The sequence below is a fragment of the Sminthopsis crassicaudata genome, chromosome 3 (assembly GCF_048593235.1).
Source record: "Sminthopsis crassicaudata isolate SCR6 chromosome 3, ASM4859323v1, whole genome shotgun sequence".
Lineage (NCBI taxonomy): Eukaryota > Metazoa > Chordata > Mammalia > Dasyuromorphia > Dasyuridae > Sminthopsis > Sminthopsis crassicaudata.
Genome location: NC_133619.1, coordinates 649,122,135 through 649,141,161, shown reverse-complemented (window position 1 = coordinate 649,141,161; position 19,027 = coordinate 649,122,135). Strand labels below are relative to the sequence as shown.

Genomic DNA, 19,027 nt, shown 5'->3' with positions numbered 1-19,027 from the left:
ATAGTCTGCAATTAGGAATTCTACACAAAGTTGGCACAATATAAAGAAGACTATAAATATAACAAATGATATTGATAATAAAGAATAAAAACCACATGATTATAAGTAAATGCTGAAGAGACTTTTGACAAAGTCCAACATCTATTTCTACTAAAAGCCCTACCAAGCATGAGAATAGCTGAAACTTCCCTTAATTGTATAAATAACTGTCTAAAACCAGGAACAAGCATCATATTAACAGAAAAAAGTTAGAGGTCTTTCTAATAAGATCAAAAATAAAGCAAGGCTAGTCATATTTCACATCATTCCATTATGTTATCCACAAAACTCAGCAGAAAGAGATGGAGAGAGAAATCACATTCAAAGCAACTATACAGTGTGACACTGGCCTTCTTGTATTTCCTTAAACAAGACATGCCATCAGCTGACCCTGGGGATTTCTAAAGGCTGGCTGTCCTCCATGACTGGAATTCTCTCCTTTCTCATTGCTACCACCTGGCTTCATTCAAATCTCACCTTTTACAAGAAGCCTTTCCCTATTCCATTTAATACTACTAGTTTTCCTTTAAGAATATTTCCAGGGCAGCTAAGTGGCCCAGTGGATGGAGCACCAGCCCTGATATCAGAAGGACCTGAGTTCAAATTTGGTCTCAGACACTTACTCCTCCCTAGCTGTGTGACCCTGGGCAAGTTACTTAACCCCAATTGCCTAAGCAAAAAAAAAAAAAAAAAAAAAATATTTCCAATTTATCTGGACTATATCTTATTTGCATATACCTGTTTGCACCTTTAGTTGGAGAGCCTTTTGTCTTTCTTTGTATTTCCAGTCCTTAGTACTATGGCTAGTACATAGTAGATGCCTGATAAATATTTATTGACCAATTGAATAAAATATTTGGGAATCTGTGTACCAAGCTATACCCTGGAATTCTGTGTGTCCAACTACAAAATACTCCTTCCTAAACAAAGATAGACCTAAATAATTAAAGAATTATTGTTATTTGCAGAGGTAATTGGGGTTAAGTGACTTGCCCAGGGTCACACAGCTAGGAAGGGTTAAGTGTCTGAGGACAGATTTGAACTCAGATCCTCCTGATTTCAGGGCTGGTGCTCTATCCACTGTGTCACCTACCTGCCCCCAATTGGAGAAATATTAATTGCTCATGACTTATTTTGTCACCCTAATAAAAATGACAATGTTGCCTAAATTCATTTGTTTATTCAGTGCCATAGCCATTAAACTATATATATATATATAAAGGATTATTTTAAGATTAGAAAAATAATTAAATCATCTGGAAACAGAAAAGGCCAAGAATCTCAAGCGAAGTAATGAAATAAATTTTGATGGAAGGGGTTCTAGCAGTACAAGATCTCAAACTATAAAGCAAAGCAATAATTATCCCAACTATTTCGTTTAGTTAAAAAAGAGCAGTTGATTAATGAAATAGAGTAGGTGAAGGAAGGAAAAGAACACAGCAATCCAAGACCCCGGCTCCTGTGAAAAGGATTAGATATTTGATTAAACACTGCTGGAAAAATTGAAAAGGATCAACCCTTCATCTTGTATATCAAGATAAACTCCAAATAGATACTTGATTAAAACCAAAAAAATGTATATTAAGAGCAAATCAGAGAAACAAATAAATTACCTGTCATATCTATGGAGAGGGAAGGATTCATGACTTGAAGAAGACATAGAGAGGAGAGTGGAAGGGGGACAGTACTGATCTTATGACATTTTGAAAAGTTTTGGCAAAAACAAAATGAATGCATTTAAAATGAGTGAAATGGGCAAGTGGAGGGAAAGATCTCTGCAGCAAGTTTCTCTTACACATTTCTTAACTATATTAAGAAACTGGTTTAAATTTATAAGAATCGGAACCATTCCCCAATAAAGAAAGGATCAAAAAATTTGGACAGGTTGTTTTCAAAAGAAATAACAAAATCATGTGAAAAAATGCTCCAAATCATAATAACTGGGGAAAGGCAAATGAGCATTTGATACTTTGGGGCCCCTTTCTTTCCTAATTAATTTCATGATTTCATTGTAGATTCCTGGCCTTTTTTGGAGTCTCTCTCTCTCTCTCTGTGTCTCTCCACAACCCTCCCCTGAATTTTTTCTCTTCAGTAATACTTTTCACGGTTTGATTGGTCTGGCCTTTGGGGGGGGTTGTCTATGGGGGTACATGATATACAGTGTATTCCTCTGTGGGGGGGGTGTATGTGTGTGATCACATGATATACAGTGTATTCCTCTGTGTGGGGGGTGTGTGTGTGTAATCACATGAGGTACAGTGTATTCCTTTGTGTGTGGGGTGTATGTGTGTGATTACATGATATACAGTGTATTCCTCTGTGTGTGGGGGGGTGTATTGTGTGATCACATGATATACAGTGTATTCCTCTGTGTGGGGGGTGTATGTGTGTGATCACATGATATACAGTGTATTCCTCTGTGTGGGGGGGTGTATGTGTGTAATCACATGATATACAGTGTATTCCTCTGTGTGTGAGGGGTGTATGTGTATGATCACATGATATACAGTGTATTCCTCTGTGTGTGTGGGGGGGGTGTAATCACATGAGGTACAGTGTATTCCTCTGTGTGGGGGGGGTGTATGTGTGTGATCACATGATATACAGTGTATTCCTCTGTGTGTGGGGGGGTGTATGTGTGTAATCACATGATATACAGTGTATTCCTCTGTGTGTGAGGGGTGTATGTGTGTGATCACATGATATACAGTGTATTCCTCTGTGTGTGTGGGGGGGGTGTAATCACATGATGTACAGTGTATTCCTCTGTGTGTGGGGGGTGTATGTGTGTGATCACATGATATACAGTGTATTCCTCTGTGTGGGGGGGGTGTATGTGTGTGATCACATGATATACAGTGTATTCCTCTGTGGGGGGGGTGTATGTGTGTGATCACATGATGTACAGTGTATTCCTCTGTGTGTGGGGGGTGTATGTGTGTGATCACATGATATACAGTGTATTCCTCTGTGTGTGGGGGGGTGTATGTGTGTGATCACATGATATACAGTGTATTCCTCTGTGTGTGGGGGGTGTATGTGTGTAATCACATGAGGTACAGTGTATTCCTCTGTGTGTGAGGGGTGTATGTGTATGATCACATGACATACAGTGTATTCCTCTGTGTGTGTGGGGGGGTGTAATCACATGAGGTACAGTGTATTCCTCTGTGTGGGGGGGGTGTATGTGTGTGATCACATGATATACAGTGTATTCCTCTGTGTGTGTGTGGGGGGGTGTAATCACATGAGGTACAGTGTATTCCTCTGTGTGTGGGGGGGTGTATGTGTGTAATCACATGATATACAGTGTATTCCTCTGTGTGTGGGGGGTGTATGTGTGTGATCACATGATATACAGTGTATTCCTCTGTGTGTGTGTGGGGGGGTGTAATCACATGAGGTACAGTGTATTCCTCTGTGTGTGGGGGGGTGTATGTGTGTAATCACATGATATACAGTGTATTCCTCTGTGTGGGGGGGTGTATGTGTGTGATCACATGATGTACAGTGTATTCCTCTGTGTGTGGGGGGTGTATGTGTGTAATCACATGAGGTACAGTGTATTCCTCTGTGTGTGAGGGGTGTATGTGTATGATCACATGACATACAGTGTATTCCTCTGTGTGTGTGGGGGGGTGTAATCACATGAGGTACAGTGTATTCCTCTGTGTGTGGGGGGTGTATGTGTGTGATCACATGATATACAGTGTATTCCTCTGTGTGTGTGTGGGGGGGTGTAATCACATGAGGTACAGTGTATTCCTCTGTGTGTGGGGGGGTGTATGTGTGTAATCACATGATATACAGTGTATTCCTCTGTGTGTGGGGGGTGTATGTGTGTGATCACATGATATACAGTGTATTCCTCTGTGTGTGTGTGGGGGGGTGTAATCACATGAGGTACAGTGTATTCCTCTGTGTGTGGGGGGGTGTATGTGTGTAATCACATGATATACAGTGTATTCCTCTGTGTGGGGGGGTGTATGTGTGTGATCACATGATGTACAGTGTATTCCTCTGTGTGTGGGGGTGTATGTGTGTGATCACATGATGTACAGTGTATTCCTCTGTGTGTGGGGGTGTATGTGTGTAATCACATGATGTACAGTGTATTCCTCTGTGTGTGTGGGGAGGTGTATGTGTGTGATCATTTTTTGCCTTCCCTCCCTCATGAGGCAAGAAGAGTTTTATAAACTTGAATCTGATGGGAGGGGGCTCAAAAGAACCTAAGCTCCCCAGGGCAGGCCAGTTTCCTTCCTGTTTTTGCCTCCTATATACAGGCCCGAGAGAGGATGGGGTTGAACTGATCTTGCCCTACAAAGCCTGCCTCGCTGGTTAGTCTTCTCTTTTTTCTTGAACAAAAATGGCACTATAGATTAAATATGGATGGATGCATATCAGTGAGATAGAGATCTAGTCAGATCACCGCCCTCTCTCTCTAGATCTGCAGCCACATGTGGAGAGGCATTTTGACATTAAAGTTACATTGTATTTAGCATTTATAAATAGAGCGGACACTTCTGCACTTCTAACCCTGCCTGGGGCAGCAAGCACAGACCTTCTGGGGCTGGGGGAGCCGGTCTAAGGGGCCTTTCCTACACCCCGGGACCAAGCTTCGCCCTCCCCCGCAGCGGGGAAGCCCCTGAGGACACACCTGGACTCCGTCCCACGGACAGGGATACGTAAGAATGGGGCGGAGTAGCAGGGAACTCCGCCCTGCGCGCTTGGCCTCCTGGCCCTCATCTCAGCCTCAGTTTCTCCATTTGTAAAATGATCAGTGCACCGATGCACCTCTAAGCGCCTTAGTCTACTGCCCCGAACAGGGGCATTTGGGGGCCACTTTTCTCATCTGTGACATCAGAGAGTCAGAGGCAGGATTTTCTTGAAGAGTCCCGCAGCCCCAGGAGGTCGGCGGCCTGGGCCTAATTTGCATGACCACGCCCATTCCCAGGACGTCCTCTTTTCACACATACACCCCTCCCGGAGATTCAGATGTGAGGGCGGGGCCAGGGCGGCGCAGATTTCATTGGACGGAATCCCCGGAGCCATGGTTACGCCGAGATTCGCCAAGGACATACTCAGACGCAGGCGCGTGGCCCCGGGAAGACGTAGCCACTACAGAGAACTACGTTTCCCAGGAGAAGCTGGGGCGAATTTCTGGAAGCGACCGCCAACCCAAAGCCGCGGCCTGGAGTCACGTGTCGGCATTCACCCAATGAGCGGCTATCAGAGCCGCCGGCCACGGGCGGGGAGAGGGGAGAAAGAGAGAGCCCGAGAGAGGGGAGGAGGGAAGCCGAGGCAGGGCCGAGGTGAGGGCGGGGCCAGCGCACTCTCTCCCCCCTCCCCTTCTCAGCCCTCTCCTCCCCTCGCCCTCCTCCCTTCCTTCCCCTCCTTCCCCTCCCCTCCCTCATCTCCTCCTTCCCCCCTCCCTTTCCTCCCCCTCCCCTTCTCCGCCACTACTCTCCCCTCCCCCTCTTCCTCCCCCTCCCCCTTTCCTTTCCTCTTCCCTCCCCCCTTCAGCCCCCTCCAGCCAGCCCTAACCCCCTCCCCTCGAGCCCACCCCCACCTCTTTTATATCTCCTCCTTTCCACCTCCCCTTCCTCCTCTCCATCCCCTTCCCCTTTACATCCTCTCCCCTCCCCTCCCCCTCTCCATCCCTTCCCCCTTTTTCTCTCCCCTCCCCCTCTCTATTCTCTCCCCCCTCTCCAACTCAGTTCCCTCCCTTGTACCTCCCTCCCTCCCCCTCTCTTCCCTTCCCCTCCCCCGCATCCCCTCCCCCCCTCTCCCCTTCCCCTCCGTCTCCATCCCCAGCATCCCCTCCCCCTCCATCCCCAGCATCCCCTCCCCCTCCATCCCCTCCCTTCTCTCTCCCCAGCTTCCATCCAGCCCCGCACTTACTGCCTCTGCTCTGGGTGTGTGTCTGCAGGTGGAGGAGGAGGAGGAGGAGGAGGAAGAAGAGGAAGAGGAGGAGGAGGAGGGGGAGGTGGTGGTGGAAGAGGAGGAGGAGGAGGAGGAAGAGGAGGAGGAGGAGGAGGCGCGGCGGCCCAGGAGGAGCTTGCCTGCAGGGAGGAGGCTCCCGCTCTGCCTCCGGAGCGGCTGACCGGCTGGAGCCCGGCTGAGGCCGCAGGTGAGTGCCCCGCCCGGAGGGCAGCTCAGCCGCTGTGCGGGCCGGAGCGCTCCGCGCGGCCTCCGCGTCCCTGCCCGTCACCTTGGCCATCCCTCCGTCTGCCTGCGACTCCTTCCCTCCCCTGCCGGAGCGAGACGGGACTCCGGCAGCGCTGTCACCCCCGGGCTGGGGGGGGAACGTGCCGCCCCTCCCGGCTGCGGCTCTCGCCTCCTCCGCGCCGAGTAACCCTTCCGGCTCCTGCCTCAGTTTCCCCTTCTGGAAAAAGACTCCTTGAAGGGCTCCCTCCCTTCTCTGCAGGGTGCGAGGCTGCTACCAGCGCCTGCCAAGTAAGGGGGGCGAGCAGGAGCAGAGGGAGGTCTCAGGCGGCCAGGCCGGGGCTGGACCCTCATCCTCCTCCTCCTCCTCTGCGGGGCCAGGACCCTCATCCTCCTCCTCCTCCTCTGCGGGGCCAGGACCCTCATCCTCCTCCTCCTCCTCTGCGGGGCCAGGACCCTCATCCTCCTCCTCCTCCTCTGCAGGGCCAGGACCTTCATCCTCCTCCTCTGCAGGGCCAGGACCTTCATCCTCCTCCTCTGTGGGGCCAGGACCTTCATCCTCCTCCTCTGCGGGGCCAGGACCCTCATCCTCCTCCTCCTCCTCTGCGGGGCCAGGACCTTCATCCTCCTCCTCTGTGGGGCCAGGACCCTCATCCTCCTCCTCCTCTGCAGGGCCAGGACCTTCATCCTCCTCCTCCTCCTCTGCAGGGCCAAGACCTTCATCCTCCTCCTCCTCCTCTGTGGGGCCAGGACCCTCATCCTCCTCCTCTGTGGGGCCAGGACCTTCATCCTCCTCCTCTTCCTGGGGCCAGGACCCTCCTCCTCCTCCTCCTCTGCAGGGCCAAGATCTTCATCTTCCTCCTCTGCCTCCTCCTCTGCAGGGCCAGGACCTTCATCCTCCTCCTCTGCGGGGCCAGGACCTTCATCCTCCTCCTCTTCCTGGGGCCAGGACCCTCCTCCTCCTCCTCCTCTTCCAGCCTCAGGGATGCTGGAAGGCCCTTGCGCCTGATGGAGAAGGAAAGAAAGGGGCCCGTTGGGACCCCGAGATGCCCCTCTGCCATGGCCAGCGCCCCCGGAGGCAGCGGCCCTGCCCTGCTGGGTCTGGGCGGGCTGGTGGTGGTGAAGGTGGAGGAGGAGGAGGGAGAGGAGGCTGCCCCTGAAGCCGAGCCGGACCCGGAGTCCTGGAGGCGGCGTTTCCGCCGGTTTGGGCACCGAGGGGAGGCCGCGGGGCCCCGGGAGGCCCTGGCCCGGCTCCGGGAGCTCTGCCGCCGCTGGCTGAGGCCAGATCTTCACTCGAAGGAGCAGATGCTGGAGCTGCTGGTCTTGGAGCAGTTCTTGAGCCTCCTGCCCGGGCAGGTGCAGGCCCGCGTGAGGCAGGAGCAGCCCAAGAGGGGCGAGGAGGTGCTGGGCCTGCTGGAGAGGCTGGAAGAAAGTGGTGAGATTGGATTGGCCTGGGGTCCGGGGCGCGGGGCCGAGGGTCCGTGATGGGGCGTTGAGGACGGGGAGAGCTCCCCGGAGGTCATATAAGCCACCCCCAGCCCTGCTTTTACAGATGAGGAAACTGAGGCAGAGACCCACCAAAGGGAAGCTCGGAGTATGCTGTGGCTCTGGGGGGCTCCTGATCCAGCCCAGAGCTGAATGGGATCCCTTCACCAGCCTCCCTGATGTGGGCTCCTCAGGCCCTTGCTCCAAGTCCTGCCCTCAGGGGGAGCCCACTCCCTCCCCGCGCCCCCGTTCCCTCTGGGACGGCTCTCCTTGGCAGGATGCCCAATGGGCCTCTGCCCCCAGTTCTTAGAAGTTCTCTGGGAGCCCTTGGCTTGACCTTGCTGCTGGTTCTGGCCTCTGGAGTCGGGCAGGACCTCCCTCCTCTCCCCTGCCGACTCCAGATCCTGGCTCTTCTGCTCCCTAAGAGTCTTCTCTTTTCCAGGTTCCTTCTACACGTCCTTCAATGCCATGTTCTCAAGGTCTTTCCCCGGGCTAGCCTCCTTCTGTAAGCGACGGGAGCCTCCCACTGACATGCTCGCCACTGGACCCGGTCTCCAGCTGGGGTCCGACCGGGGCTGAGTCCGTGCCAGGACTCTCATGCTCTGCCTCTCTTAAGCTTGTTCTAGATCACTGCTGAGCTGTTGAGTTTGCAGTCCAGGAGAACCTGCCTTATTTTACATAAACTACTGTCTCATCCCTGCTTCCTCATATAGAGGAGAACATTAAGTACATCTGGGGACCGCTCACTCTGGGCCTTTAGTTAGCTCCCCCAATTCCTAAGCTTTTGTGGGTCTGAAGCATAGGTCACAACCCCCCACCCCCTGACCCCTCCCCAAGTATTTTTTTTTTAAATTAGGCTGGGGTTAAGTGACTTGCCCAAGGCCACATAGCTAGGAAGTGTTAAGCGTCTGAGACCAGATTTGAACTCGGTCCTCCTGACTTCAGGGCTGGTGTTCTGTCCACAGCGCCACCTAGCTGCCCTGGAGTATTTCTACTAGTCACCAGAAGACGTAGCTCACAAGAGAAGCATTTAGAAGAATACTGGGGGACCACCGGCCCCCTCGTAACGTTGGCGCTCACTCTCCTGCACTGCTACCCACCCTAAATGGGAGGAATAGGCTTTCGTAGAGGTTACTGATTAAGCATTCAAACAGAAAGAATAGGGGCCCAGGGCATCCCCTTGGAGGGGCAGCTCCGTCTCTCAGGCCGCAAAGCGGGCGGCATTTCAGAGTGACTCTCACGTGGAACTATTCCCACCAGACTTGGGATCTCACGTTCCCTGCCCGGTGTTTCTATTGATTTTTTTGGACCCGTTGATTGTCTTGGACTCTCCGTTTATCCCTGATCAGTGCCCAGTTACTGGAGTTAGCTCAGCAGCCCAGTGGGGCAGGATCCTTTGAGATCTTGTGGCTATCATCCAGCGTGCTGGCAGCGGCCCTTCCTTTGTGCCCTCCGGGGCTCCGATCCTCGGGCCTCCCCGCTTTCATACAAGTGAGATGTGAAGCAGCCCAGGCCCCCAGGCAGCCCATCCCAGGCGCAGCCCAGGGTCCCTGCAGAGCACTTCATTAGAGACTTGTAAGCACATGCTGTGTCTAAATGTTGGAGGCACAAAAGACAAACGTGGGCCTTGCCTTTCACTCAGGGAGCCACATGCGCATAACTTGGTGCTGCACAAGCTGTGGATCTGACCCAGTGTTCCCCTCACTCTACTTGCTCTTGTCCAAAGAACAACATGAGTAATTGGGTGCCATCTTGCTCAAATTTGGGGCCCTCTGAAAGCTCTGCCCAGCACAGCCTGTTCTGATGAAGCCACAAGTTCTCTGCCCATCCCTCTGAAATCTCTTCTTTCTCCCTGAGGCGATTGGGGTTAAGTGACTTGTCCAGGGTCACACACTAGGAAGTGTTAAGTAAATGAGTCCTGATTTGAACTCAGGCCCTCCTGACTTCAGGGCGGCTACTCTATCCACTATGCCACCGAGCTGCCCCAATAATCTCTCTAGAATTTTATTGGGACCTGAAGTGCAGCTCTCTGGCTCTGGCCTCTTGAGGTCCATTGAACCTACCCCTCTCCACCCTTTGATATAACTGTGGTCAGACCTGCTGGTTTTTTCGACTCCCAGAATACTGTGGGCCTGGCCTTTATCTCTGAAGACGTAGCTCTTGTTACTTGGGATTTGGCCTAAAGTCACAGAGGTAAAAACGGAGCGTGTTCTCCGGTCCCCCGGTACCAGGTCAAATGCTCTCCGCCAGATGCCAGGCTGGGGAGTCGGGGCTGAGGTTGGTGGAAGCCCTCTTTCCTGCTAAAAGTGGGAGGAAGAAATCGGGATGCGGTTCTCCCAAGGCCTCCAAGCCATCAGCCAAGCAAGCATTTATGAAGCACCTGCTGTGTGCCATAGGCTGGGGCCACAAAGACAAGAAATGAAGCCGTGTCTCCCCACAAGACGTTGATGTTCTGATGGAACGGGCGCTGAGAAGCGTTACTGATGATTACATATTTAGATATCTGAAAAGGAACACAGGGCAGCTTTTTGAGGCTAGTCACTTTGGGGATCAGAAAGTCTCTTAAGGGGAGAACAGGAGGACATCAGGCGCGATAGATTGAGTGCTGTGTATCACCCACGAGAAGATGGCCAGTTTGTAGAGAGAGCGAAGGGCATCATGTGCGGCTTGGAAATTTAGTTGTAGCTGGATCGGCCAATTTTTTTTTTTTCTTTTTTGCTGAGGCAATTGGGGTTAAGTGACTTGCCCAGGGTCACACAGCCAGGAAGTGCTAAGTGTCTGACACTCAGGTCCTCCTGACTTCAGGGAAGATGCTTTACCCACTGCGCCACCTAGCTGCCCCTAGAAGAACTTTAAATATGAAATTTTACCCTCACGGCAATAGGGAGTCAATGCAGGCTGCGGAGCGAGCGGTGGAGTGATGGGCTTTAGGAAAGTCACTTTGGGTGCATTGGATTGGAGAGAGATGAGAGGGAGGGATCTTCATACTGACACGTGTACCTTTTGTTAAACAGGATTGGGCTACTGGCTGGTGAAAAGCGGAAGCCTGCTATGGGGGCTCAGGAGCAACAGTTCTAGAGGCCACAATCCCTCAGGCTTACCCCTAGAACCTAAAGAAGCACAAGTGGAGCTCAAAGCCAGTTGGGTTGGGATCCCTGAATCTCGAGTGTCCCGAGACTTAGAGGGAAGAGCCCCCCCACCCCCACCCCCTGCTGGGCGGCCCTTGTGGGAGGAGCGAACATTCCAGCAAGGCCTTGGAAGGCCAAAGTGGAGAAGGGGTCGAGGTGGACAGGATTCGAACCTTGCTCTTGTGGAGGGCTGGGCCAACTCTGTCCCGAAGGAATTGGGGGCTCCGTTTCCTTTGGCAAGGGGAAAGAGTTCGATTCAGACCCTCAAACGCAGAGCGGCAGAGATGGGCCCCCAGGCAGCCCAGACACACCCCCGGAACCTTTCTGGGGGCTGGCTCCGGAGCTCACCGAGCCGCTTCTCCAGCTGGGCCCTCTTCGCTCTCGTTGGCTGCCTAACGGGCCGTGGGTCGGGCGCCCGGCTCCTTGTTAGCCCAGGGGCCCTAGGCTGGGGCGCCCCATCTCTGCCGATTCCTCGGCGTTGTGTGGCCCATTGGCAGACGCTGGTGGTTGGCCATGTCTTCCTCCAGCCTGTTTTACAGACGAGGAAACTGAGGCAGAGTGAAGTGACTGGGCCAGGGTCTCACAGCTAGGAAGCGATTTGAATTCCAGTCTTGCTGACCGCACGTTGCGGCCCAAAGTTTAAGTACAAACCCAGGAGTTCAGAACCCCAGGGTAGGAACATCCCCAGCATCCGGGCCGAGATGGGCCTTCGGGTTCTGATTCAAAATGGGTCTCTCCCACCCTTGGGAAAATGAGACTGGGGGCAGTTTGTAAGTAATAAAAGCATAATGGCTTGGGCCGAGGGCGGCTCAAGGAGCTTCCTTCAGTCCTGTGGCCCAGGATGTTCTCGGTGCTCCCCGGCTCCCCTTCCTCAGTTTCTCCTTTTGGCTTCTCAGGGGCCCGGAGGGCCGTGGCCCCGCACTGCTGCTCCGCTCTCACGCGCTTTGCCTTCTCTTGAAGGTTCCTCTAAGAACTCCGGGGAGCCCCTGAGACTTCCAAGGGTTCTGCTCCCCAGGCTGCGCCGGCAGCCCATTGCAGCAAAACTCTCTGGGAAGTCAGGCTTCCCCCTGGACGGCCTCCCTGGGGCAGGTCCGGTGAGGACAGAAATGACGCCCGTCTGGCGAGCCTGGGCGACCGGGGCTGAGAGGGAGCTCGGGGAGCCCGGCTTCACACACGGGCAGCTGGGGACGTTTACTGGCCGGGAGCCGCCCGGCAACTGTGTGTGGGCCTGGGGGCCACGGATGACCCCCGCTGTGCCTGTGGGTGATGACGAGAGCCCTCGGGGTGGGGGAGAGGCCTCGGCCCTGCCACGCGCCTCACACAGAGAGAAGCCAGGAAAGGCGGGCCTTCGGAGCCCTGGGGCCAGCGGGGGCAGCTGGGAGAAGGCCCCTGAGTGGGGGTTGTAGACCCGGCCTCTGGAGGGTCCCGCAGGAGGATGCCGGCTTCAGAGTGTGATGGGGAAGATGGGAGGGGGCAGCAGAGGAAGGAGCCCCAAGCAGGAATCCTGGCTCGCTGCGTGTGGGACCTGAGCGGGGCCCTCTGGGCTCACTTCAACATCTGCCCTTTAAGGCAAAGGGAGCAAGCACTGAGTAAGCTCCTACTGTGTGCCAAGCCCTTTAGAAATATCTCCTTCCCACTGGAGATCAACAATATCCTCAGATAAGGAAACTGCAGCAAAAAAGGCTCTGGACCAGCTGGGAAGTGTCTGCGGCTGAGTTTGAACTCAGGGCTTCCCCCCCCCCCACCTTTTTGTGTGGTTCCGTTAATTATTTTTGCTGTTTACTCATGTGCATTCATTTTTAATACACATTTCTTTATGAATCACGTTGGGAGAGAAGAATCAGAACAAAAGGGGAAAATTATGGGAGAGAGAAAAAAAGGTGAAGGAGTTCGTGCCAATTTACTGGGGGGCTGCTCCTGGCCCGGGGCTCTGGCCGCTGCACCCCCCCCACCTGGGGCATCGGCCAGCTCCGAGATCCCTGTTGACCTCTGGTAACCGTTAGGGCCGAGTCCGGAGTGAGCCGCGGGGGTGGAGGTGGCCTCTGAGAGATGCAGGGCGAGCTGGGGGACACGGCTGCTTTCTCAGGCTGCCCTTTCTTCTCCCTCCCAGGTGCCCCAGTGCCCGAAGTCCCCCCGTGGCCTCGGGAGCAGCTGCAGGGAGACCTGGGTGTGGAGGCGCCACAGGCCGGAGCCGGGTGTCAGGTGAGCGGGGCGGCTCGGTCGTCCCCGGGCAGGGCCCCTGCCTCGGCCCGCCCAGCCCCAGCTGACTGCCCAGTCCTGTCCCGCTTGCCCGCCCTCTGCCTGCCCGTGTGGCCCCCTGTCTCTGCCAGGGCCAGTCTTTCCGGCCTCTGCTCCTGGCCCCCTGCCCGGCCTGGAGCTGGGCGCACGGGGCCTCTGACAGAGTTTTCCCTCCGTCAGCCCCCCGCCTTCCAGCCTCAGACAGGATCCTCCCCCGGGGCCCGGGCCGACTTAACCTTCGCCGATGTGACTGTGAGCTTTTCGTGGGAAGAGTGGGGGCACCTGGGGCCTGGGCAGAAGGAGCTCTACAGGGACGTGCTGTGGGAGAGCTACGGGCACCTGGGCGCCCTCGGTGAGTGCTCGGGTCCCGGGTCGTCGGTGGCCAGGACCGTGTCCCTGGGCCTGCGTGTTCCCCATCCCCGGCTCTGCTGTTCCTCATCAAGAGCGTGGACTCCCGTTCCTTCTCAGCAAGCAGCCCCAAAAGTGACCCGAGCGGCTTGGGCCCCTGGCTAGTGGGCATGTGCCAGCTCAAGGCTTTGTCCCCTTGCAGCAGACTCAGTGTCCCTCCCTTCCCATCCCCCCTCTGTCTCCTGACCTCCTGGGCTCCCCCTTGACCCCCCCTTAGGGCCAGGCTCCTTGCTCCCTGGAAGAGAAAGGGAGGGCTCATTGGGCCCTAGGACCTCGCGTCCTCCTTGGCGCTTTCCAGGCTGAGGAGGGGCCAGGGGTTGGAAGAAGGGTGTGGGCAGGAGAACAGGGGCTGCCTTTGTACAGCCGAGAGGGAGGTCAGACCCAAGGGCAGGGTGTGAGGGGAGGGAGCTCGGCCTGACCTCCCCCAGCTTAGGAATAGCCTCCCATGGACCCCGAGGGGCTCAGGTAGAGAATGGGCAGAAGGAAAAAATGGGCTGGAGAATGGGCGAGCCGGGTGGAGAGTGGGAACGAGCGTAGGCCGACATGCAGACGGGCCCCGGGCAGAGTGGGGACCCCGAAGGCCTCCCCAGCTGCCCATTGCCCACACAGAGACCTGGGTCCCTTGCCCGGACCAGGGGCTCCCATTCCCCTTGCCTCCTGGGACTCCCTCAGGTGTCTCCTGGGCCATTCAGTTTCTCCTCCTTCCTGACAGGAATCCCTGTCCCCAAACCAGACCTGATTGCCTTGATTGATAGAGAGGAGGAGGCCAAAGATGGGTGGCTCTGCTCGGCTGGACAGGAGCCCGTGCCGGAAGGGGCCCCCGCAGGTGAGGAAGCTGGCCCGCTCATTCCGAGGGACCTAGGCCTGGGAGAGGCCCCAGGAGGGGCACAACCCAGAGCCCTCTCCCCCAGTCCGAGGGGCTCAGAGCTAGACCCACCCGGGGCCATGTGGCCCTTAACGCAGACCACCCCGAATGTTCGTTGGTTAGAGGCCCTGGCGGCCTGCCCGGCCGGCCTTATGGCTCCTCCACGTCCCCCACCTGCCTTCCCATTTGGCCCCGCCAGCCAATCAGTGCTGACCTTCCTCCATGGGATGCTTGGGTCCTTTGGGGGGGGGGTCCACGACTCTTGGCCAGTCCATGGCACCGTGACCATGAGCTCACATCCCTCCTTCCTCAGGAAGCGCATCCCAAAGGGAGGCTCCTTTCTCGGAGCCAAGGTCCGGGAGCCAAGCACAGTGCCGGACAACCTCAGGATTTCCCTGGGGGCGCTTGACTCACACAAACCCGCTCTGACGCCCCCTAGGAGGACGGGCCTGGCTCACTCTGTCCTCCAAGCCTCTGGTTTTGGCAAAACGAGCTGCTTGGCCTCTGTGATAGGGTTTGCAAAACACTTGGGATATCCCCCTTCCCTTGAGCCTCTACAGCCTGGGAGGCAGTTGCAGCAGTTGCAGCAGGAATTACTAAAAAGCAAACTGAGTTACAGACTATGAAGTCACTTGCCCAGGATCACGTCGCTAGTTAATGGCAGAGGCAGAATTTGAATCCGGGTCTTGTGGGGCCAGAGCCAGCTTTCTTATCTGCTCCAGTTTGTTCTTCTGAGGTTGTTTTATGACTTTGGAAAAGTCACTGAAAACATGAGCCTGGGGTAGTAGCAAGCTTTGGCCCGATGATGCCCCCGGGAGCACTCCAAACTCCCGTTTGCCTCGTTAGCTGAGTTACCTTTTGTTACCCCTCTCCCTCCAGGTTATGGGAAGAGACCCTGTAAGGGGAATCCTCAGGAGAAAGGTCCCCAGCAGAGGGCCCTGCAAGCTGCCACCTCCCCACAGGGCCAGGCAAAGTCGCCAAGGCAGGATGCCAGAAGGGCTTCTCCAGAAGCGGTCCCCCCCGCGCCTCAGAGAGATCTCGTGGCTGCAAGCATCCCAACTGCACAGCTCCAAGGCCCCCATGAAAAAGGGTACAAAGGCAAGTTCTCGGTCCAACAGAGACCTCTCCCAAGTGAGGGCGGGGCTCCTCCATGCCTAGAAGAGAAGATTCCCTGGAAAGACCTCCCAGGACTGACCAAGGGACCCAAACAATACAGGTGTAGGGACTGCGGGAAAAGCTTCCATTGCAAGTCTCCACTCGTCCGCCACCAGAGAACGCACACGGGAGAAAAACCATTCAAATGTCCCGACTGTGGCAAAGACTTTAGCCAGAGATCTAATCTGAACATCCACCAGAGAGTGCACACGGGGGAGAAGCCCTACACCTGTGCTGACTGCGGGAAAGGCTTTAGCCACCAGACCACGCTTCGGATCCACAGGCGCACCCACATGAAGGAGAAGCCCTACACGTGCACCGAGTGTGGCAAAGGCTTCAGCCAGACTTCCCACCTGCACGTCCATCAGCGCGTCCACACGGGGGAAAAGCCCTACAAGTGTCTCGTGTGTGGGAAGGGCTTCAAGCAGAGCTCCAACCTGCAGGTCCATCAGAGAGTCCATCGAGGGACGGTGTCCTCCAGCCGCCCAGAGTGATGTCCCCGGGCCCTCTACCTCATTCATCCATGTATTTATTCTGCAGCCCTTACAGGGAGACCTGCACCCCTAAATAAGCATCCAGTCTAAGGGAGAGGGGGAGAAAGGCACATGGAACAGAGGCCGTGTGGCAAAGACTATTGTATTTTGACGGCAGGACCCAGCTTTGAAACCCAGTTCAGCCACATCCTTCCAGTGCCATCCACTTCTCTGGGCCTCCTTCAGTCTCCTCTACAAGAACAGTGTTTTGAAGTCAAAGAACCTCAATTCAAATTAAAATCTCAACCCCGCTGGCCCTCAGGGACTCCTCTATAAGAAGCAGTTCCCGGTTAAGTTCTCTTCCACCAAAATGGCTTCAAAAAGCAGGAAGCAGTTTGGCAGAAAATAGTGTAGACCAACATCTCACACCACGTAGCAAGATAAGCTCCAAATAAATCGTAGTGGAGACAGAAAAATGACAATAATCAAACTAGGGATTCAACAGAGAAATTCTACACGTAGGAGAACGTGTTCATGACCCTACCAAGGAGATGAGCGCAGAAGATAAAATGGGCAATTTGGACAAATAAAAACATCTCTGTATAAAGAAAATCCACATAGCTAAAATTCGACAGGAATCAGGCAACTGGCGGAAATCTCTGCAGCAATTTCCTCTGATAAAAGTTTTGTTTCCAAGAAATATAAGGAACTTATTAAAATTTATATAAACAAGAGCCCTTTCTCAAACCGATCAATGGTTTTAAAAAAATACAAGCTATCCACAATGGTGTAACACAGCTTCAAATCACGAATATTTAGAGAAATACAAATTAAAGCAACTTGTTTCTCCACCTCATTCCCATCAAAAGTGACAGACAAAAGAGGAAAATGACAAATGTTTGAGAGGCTGGGAAAAGAAACCCCGATGCGGTGTAGATGCTGTGAATGAGTTTGGCCTTTCTGGAAAGCAACTTGAACTTTTGCCCACCCAGAAGTCACCATGTCCTTGGTCAACAGTACCACAACTTATCATATGTCCTCCACAGAGATCAAAGGAAAAAGAAATATATATATATGTGTGTGTGTGTGTGTGTGTGTGTGTGTGTGTGTGTGTGAACAGTACCACAACTTATCATATGTCCTCCACAGAGATCAAAGGAAAAAGAAATATATGTATATATACACACACAAGAATATAGCTTTTCTTATAGTGGCAAAACTGGAAACTGAGGTAGTGCCTCTCTATGGGTAATGGCTAAAAATATGTGAATATAATGCAATATTTTGCCAAATGAAATTCTTAAAAGGGCAATTTTACAGGAAACTGTGATCTTTATGAACTGATATACTACATAGCGAAGTGAGCAATTTACAGAACAATGGCACAATAAAAAGGGACACCGTAAGTCGAATTCTGAGGCAGCAACAAAGCAGGAGTCCAGACAGCCATGTTTCTTAGCTCTTGAGTAATGGACTCAAAATGTAGAATGGCAAATGTATCTTGGATGCAGACGGTAAGAGTTTACTTTGCTTGACTATGCATATTTGCTACAAGGATTCCGGTTTTCTCGGTTCAGTTGGGAATGGGAGAAAAAGAAAATAAATGCTTTAAACTGGAAAAAATAAAATTTTAAAAGTTGTCGTTGGACTCCAGTCTCTAAGATCTTTTATCACATGATTAAGAGTTCTGTCATGTCTCTTCCTGCTATTAATCTTACATGTCATGAAATATGGGAGAGTGAGGAAAATGCAAATGTGAAGTTTAGATGAAGGTCTATGGAAAATTAGAGCATCTCTCCCTATGAGAAAGGGGATGGGGAATCAAGGAAGACTTCAAGGAGGAGGTGGCTCCTCGGCAAGGCTCAGAAGAGAGGGACTTTACCAAATGAGCATGGACAAAGAGCTTTTGAGGCATGGGAGAGGAAATGAATAAAGGCAACATAAAGATGAGAAATTAGCTTTGAAGCTTAGTCTGCTTTGGCCAGAATATAGAATGTGTAAACAGGAGAGGGACAAGATGGGACTAGAAAACCTGGATTAAGCCGATGTAGAAGGCCTTGAATTCCAGGATGAAAAGTTGCGACTTTATATTATGGGCAACCAAAGACTTCAAAGATCACAAAGAAAAAGTAGGATTCTACTCTGCACTTATACCCCCCTCACCCCGCCCTCTGGCACAACCCATAACACATCTTTGAGCTCAGGCTTGAGTACAAGTGTAGGAGCATATGACATGCACCAAAGGAATTCCAGATCAGAGGCCAGGGAGATCCTTGAGAATTATATCCTAAAGATAATAAAGGAAAAAAAAATCGAGTGAGGAGAAAAATGGAACTTGTCTGAAGATGCTGGCGGATGTGAATTTATCAGGAGCTCACTAACCAATATAGACGATAAGAAATTTATAGAAAATCGGGGCAAGATTAGATAGCAAGATCAATAAAAAGATCATGGAACAATCTTAAAGAGCTTGAACAATATGAAAGATTAGAATAAGCACAAAATGATGAGGGAAGCCAAGGACAGCAAAAAGCACTTTTATTTATTTTTAAATTTATTTTTAATTTTATAATTATAAATTTTTTGACAGTATATATGCATGAGTAAATTTTTTTATAACATTAACCCTTGTATTCATTTTTCCAAATTTTCCCCTCCCTCCCCTAGATGACAGGTAATCCCATACATTTTACATGTGTTACAGTATAACCTAGATACAAGATATGTGTGTAAATCCAATTTTCTTGTTGCACGTTAAGTATTGGATTCCAAAGGTATAAGTAACCTGGGTAGATAGACAGTAGTGCTAACATTTTCCATTCACTTCCCAGTGTTCCTTCTCTGGGTGTAGTTGTTTCTGTCCATCACTGATCAGCTGGGAGTGAGTTGGATCTTCTTTATGTTGAAGATTTCCACTTCCATCAGAATACATCCTCATACAGTATTGTTGTTGAAATGTATAGTGATCTTCTGGTTCTGCTCATTTCACTCAGCATCACTTGGTGTAAGTCTCTCCAAACCTTTCTGTATTCCTCCTGCTGGTCATTTCTTACAGAGCAATAATATTCCAT

At 52.5% G+C, this 19,027-nt stretch overlaps 1 protein-coding gene across 3 annotated transcripts; it reads left to right on the top strand.

Annotated features, from left to right (window-relative positions):
- The first annotated feature begins 5,477 nt into the window (after positions 1–5,477).
- Positions 5,478–17,599, top strand: LOC141565019 (zinc finger protein 174-like). 3 transcript variants are annotated; one of them, XM_074307992.1, is made up of 6 exons: positions 5,478–6,495; positions 6,913–7,639; positions 12,928–13,019; positions 13,236–13,407; positions 14,176–14,289; positions 15,208–17,599. In XM_074307992.1, the coding sequence occupies exons 2-6, from the start codon at positions 7,213–7,215 to the stop codon at positions 15,975–15,977; spliced, it is 1,575 nt and encodes a 524-aa protein (XP_074164093.1). In that variant the 5' UTR covers positions 5,478–6,495; positions 6,913–7,212; the 3' UTR covers positions 15,978–17,599. The 3 variants fall into 3 exon arrangements, with proteins under 3 accessions (XP_074164093.1, XP_074164092.1, XP_074164095.1); XM_074307994.1 differs by having other exon boundaries at positions 6,120–6,169; positions 6,877–7,639; XM_074307991.1 differs by having other exon boundaries at positions 5,478–7,639.
- Positions 17,600–19,027: the final 1,428 nt, after the last annotated feature.

Excerpts from the sequence above, each read along its gene's own strand:
- LOC141565019 (XM_074307992.1), top strand. The coding sequence starts at position 7,213 with ATGGAGAAGGAAAGAAAGGGGCCCGTTGGGACCCCGAGATGCCCCTCT. Across the intron at positions 7,640-12,927 it reads GGAGAGGCTGGAAGAAAGTG|GTGCCCCAGTGCCCGAAGTC; the intron begins GTGAGATTGGAT and ends TCTCCCTCCCAG. Across the intron at positions 14,290-15,207 it reads GCCGGAAGGGGCCCCCGCAG|GTTATGGGAAGAGACCCTGT; the intron begins GTGAGGAAGCTG and ends CTCTCCCTCCAG.